Source organism: Trypanosoma theileri (assembly GCF_002087225.1).
Source record: "Trypanosoma theileri isolate Edinburgh chromosome Unknown TM35_Tth_35_V1, whole genome shotgun sequence".
Taxonomy (NCBI): domain Eukaryota; phylum Euglenozoa; class Kinetoplastea; order Trypanosomatida; family Trypanosomatidae; genus Trypanosoma; species Trypanosoma theileri.
In genome coordinates, this window is record NW_021639877.1 from 141,368 (window position 1) to 145,494 (window position 4,127).

The following is a 4,127-nucleotide window of genomic DNA, read 5'->3' on the forward strand; positions in this document are numbered from 1 at the left end:
TTTTTTTTTTTTTTTTTTTGTTCTCTCTCTCACACACACATTCATTTATTTATTTATTTTATTATTCCTTGTGAATTGTAGCTACACTGTGTAAATGGGCTGTTTCCCTTTTTTTTTGTTTTTTTTTTTCCCCATATATCTGCTTGATTTGTTATTATGTTTTTGTTTTCTCTTGTTATATTAGTTCATGTGAATAAAGAAAATAAGATATATACAATATATATCTATAATATATGAAATGATATCGCATGATCCCAATTTAATATATACAAGAAAAAAAAATGGTTCACTTTGGTTTTACAACAATTTATATAAATATGAATGTCATTATATATATATATATATGTACATAGGCGTATGTGTACGGATATTTATACACATATAATTCTTTGGTTCTTATTCCCAATTATATACAACTGAACGTTTTCCTGGTTTTATTTTCTTTTATTCTTTATCATTTACAATCTTACTTGGTGGCTATTCCCTTGTCTAAGCATTTTTTGTTTTTGTTTTTGTTTTCTTTTGGCTTGTTTGAATGTTTCTTCATTCTACGGGGAGTCCAACTTCTTTACATTTGCCCCTGGTAATTCCCTATCGTATAGTTTATACGGTTGTTGTTGTTGTTTTTTTCTATTTTTCTCTTATTCAACAAGAACAGAGCAGAACAATGATCAGAGGTATTTATGTACAGAAATAATAGTAGTGATGGTCGTACAAACGGAAATAGGAAGAATGAAAGAAAAAAGATAAGTGGTTTGACGAATACACTAGACAGAGTAAGGATTCATCTGCGGCTGTTGGTAAAGGGTTTTTTTTTTTTTTTCTGTCTGTGTGTGTGAAGTCTAAACGAGAAAAAAAAAACAAGTAAAAAGCTTGAAGGGATTTATTATTATTATTATTATTATTATTATTATTATTATTATTATTATTATTATTATTATTATTATTTCTTTTTTTCGTTTCACTGCCTTCCAAAGGAACGAAGGGGTGGAAGGTCAAACGTTCTTCATTTGTTACAATCTCTGAGATGATTGGTATTACGGTATTTGTACGTATTGTTATTACTGTTGGTTGTGTGATTTTCCCCTTTTTTACTTGAAGATCTATTCACTCCTTTTCACCTTTCCTCCTTACCGCTGTAGATAAGAAAAAACAAAACAAAACAAAAAAAGGGCAAGCAATAAAATAAACACAGACCAAGCAAACACACAAACAAAGCAAAGCCGCAAACCCCAAATCCATTTATATATATATATATATATATATATATATAATATTTATAGATTTATCTATAAACACTTACGTACTTACTTACTCACCCACTCCGTCCGTCCACCGCTCCCCCACATGGCGCTCACCACGCGCATCATCAAAGAGACGGAGAAGCTGCAGCGCGAACACCCCGACGGTATTGAGGCCACACCATCACCCACAAACCCGCGCTACTTTCATGTGAAGATCCGCGGCCCGCCGCAGAGCAGTTACGAAGGCGGCATCTTTCATCTTGAACTCTTCCTCCCAGAGGAATATCCAATGGTGCCGCCAAAGGTACGCTTCCTCACACGCATCTATCACCCAAATGTGGATAAACTTGGCCGCATTTGTCTCGATATCATCAAGGATAAGTGGTCGCCAGCCCTGCAGATCATTAAGGTGCTGCTCAGCATACAGCTGCTCATGTCAAGCCCAAACCCAGATGACCCGCTCGATAATGAAGTAGCTGACGCCTGGAAGCGAGACGAGGCAGAGGCAATGAGCACCGCGCGAGAGTGGACGCGGAAGTATGCCACATCGTAATTGCGTCTGGGGATAGAGAATGATATTGTATTGGATGTTATGCATGTGTGCGATGGCGCACATTTCTCTCGCTTTTTCCCTTCCCTCTACATAACTCGCTTTCTTATTTTTTTTTTCTCTCTCTCTTAGAGAAGGATGGAGAGAGAGAGAGAGAAAGAGAGTTTGTGTTTGTGTGTGAGAGATAGAGAGGGAGAGAAAGAGGAGAAACATTATGAGAAAAAGAAATATAAAAAAAAAAGTGAGAAATTGAATGAGGAAGGACAGGATGAATATGAAGATGAAAACTGACATTATGTGAAGAAGTGCTAAAAACAGTAGGAATAGCTGATGCAGTGCTACTAGTTGCTGCAGTCTTATGGAAAAAAAAAAAAAAACACGAAGGGAAAAAAAAAGGTTGCCCTCAGGTCGCTCTTTCCCCTCCTTCAGGTGTCTTTTGAAGGTACATAGGAGGCAGCCTTTTTTATTTTTATTTTTTTTTTTTCGAGACAGACAGACGGAGAGCGAGAGAAAGAGAGAGGGTGGGTGTGATGAGAAGCATGAGCGTTACTGTGTGCCTTCCATGCGAGATGATGGAAAGGACTAGTGGTAGACCACATCTGCTTGGTATTTTTCAATGTAGTTTCTCAACCCCTTTATACATATACATGCATTGTATCAGTACATCTGTGTGTGTATGGTATATATATATATATATATATATATATCAACCCATCTTTATCTTTTTTCTTTTCTTTTCTTCCTTTTTTTTTTTTTATCTCACGTTACCCGTACCCATGTGGTATATATATTCGCCTATGTCGGAAAGAATAATATCCTAGTTAATCACGCTAAAGTCTAAACACTTAAACAGCACAGTAAGCAACTAAATAAAAATGGCCCGTGCCCGCCGTGCCTCCCCATCGAGCTCGCACCGGGCCGCTCCGCCCCCAGCCCACGCCCCAGCGCCCCAGCAGCACTCCCAACAACAACAACACCACACATCCGCTCAGCAGCCGCAGCAGCCGCAAGTAACAAACATTTACGTCCAGCGGGGCGGGGCGGGCGGCGCGGGGACGGGCATTCTCGGCACTGTCGCCTCCGTCGCCGCGGGGTCCGTCATTGGCCACGGCATCTCCCACATGCTCTTCAACCGCGACCAGCCACCGGCGCAGCCCGCACAGGCGCAGGAACTCGCACAGCAGGTCGGCGATGGCGCGTGCTCCTCGCAAATTAAGGCCTACGCCAAGTGCCTCGAGGCAAACCCAGAGAATCCTGAGAACTGCAAGTGGGCGTGGGAGTACTTCGTTCAGTGCCAAGATGAACACCAGCAGAAGTAGGGGAAATGAAGTTGATAACACAAAAAAGTGTCACAAATATATTAAGTAAAAGAAAAAAAAGGGAAAAAACGAAAAAAAAAAAAATGGGGAAATAAGAATATCAGAGGGCAACCACAGGAGGAATTTTGAGTCAGTTGTCTCTTCGTGAAAATCTCTCTATATTATATTGTTTCGTTACGTCCGATCTGCGTTTACAAGTCCGTTTGTTTTTATTCAATGTTAAAATACTCAAAAAAGAAAAAAAAAGAAATGAGGTACAATGGGTAATTGAATAAGAAGTAGCAGAAGAAAAAAGAGGTAAAGTAAGAAAGGGATATGGAGAGAAACAGGACAAGAAAAAAAAAGAAGAGGGGGATTTGTGTCACACCTATCATGTCACAATTTCTTTCCTATCTGCGTCTCTCTTCTTCACATCTGTTGTGCATTTTCCCGAAAAAATATTCATATTCAAATATATATTTATATTTATTTATTTCCCTTCGACTGTCAAGGGATGAAGTCTTACCATGGTCTTTTTTTTTCTTTTTTTTGTGTGTGTGTGTGAACTTATCCCTAATGGCACTCAATTTCAATTGAGTGTACAGTGACCTTTACTTCTTTCTGTGAGTGTGTAAGCTTCATTCCCTCTCCTTTTTTTTTCTTCCTATTATTACACTTACAATTTTATCTTCCCGGCTATTGTTGTTCCTTTCTTGTATTTTAGCGTGTGTGTGTGTGAGTATGTGTATGCTTTACTAGTCTATCATATAATGTAGTTAAGTACGAATAAAACTGAAAAAAATCATTGGAAAAGACACACAAAAAACCAAAAGCAGTAAGGAAAGGTGGCCTCTAAATGACGCTAATGAATGCCATTGAAATGACAAGTGATGCTATTGGAGGGCATGTTGTTTCAACAGGAAGTATGACGTGAAGAGTCCTCTTCGTTCAGAATGTACTAACCGTGACAGTTGGTATTCATGGTGTAGTCTAGATCAACAACAAAACAAAGAGGAAGAATGTGTTTCATGGGAT

General features: G+C 38.7%; 2 protein-coding genes across 2 annotated transcripts; both read left to right on the forward strand.

Annotated features, from left to right (window-relative positions):
- Positions 1–1,347: 1,347 nt before the first annotated feature.
- On the forward strand, positions 1,348–1,797 carry TM35_000351570 (ubiquitin-conjugating enzyme E2; the record flags this gene model as incomplete). The annotated part of the gene is made up of 1 exon (XM_029029210.1): positions 1,348–1,797. The coding sequence occupies one exon, from the start codon at positions 1,348–1,350 to the stop codon at positions 1,795–1,797; it is 450 nt and encodes a 149-aa protein (XP_028879479.1).
- Positions 1,798–2,669: 872 nt separating this feature from the next.
- On the forward strand, positions 2,670–3,113 carry TM35_000351580 (uncharacterized protein; the record flags this gene model as incomplete). The annotated part of the gene is made up of 1 exon (XM_029029211.1): positions 2,670–3,113. One exon carries the CDS (start codon positions 2,670–2,672, stop codon positions 3,111–3,113), a length of 444 nt encoding a protein of 147 aa, XP_028879480.1.
- Between the last annotated feature and the right edge of the window lie 1,014 nt (positions 3,114–4,127).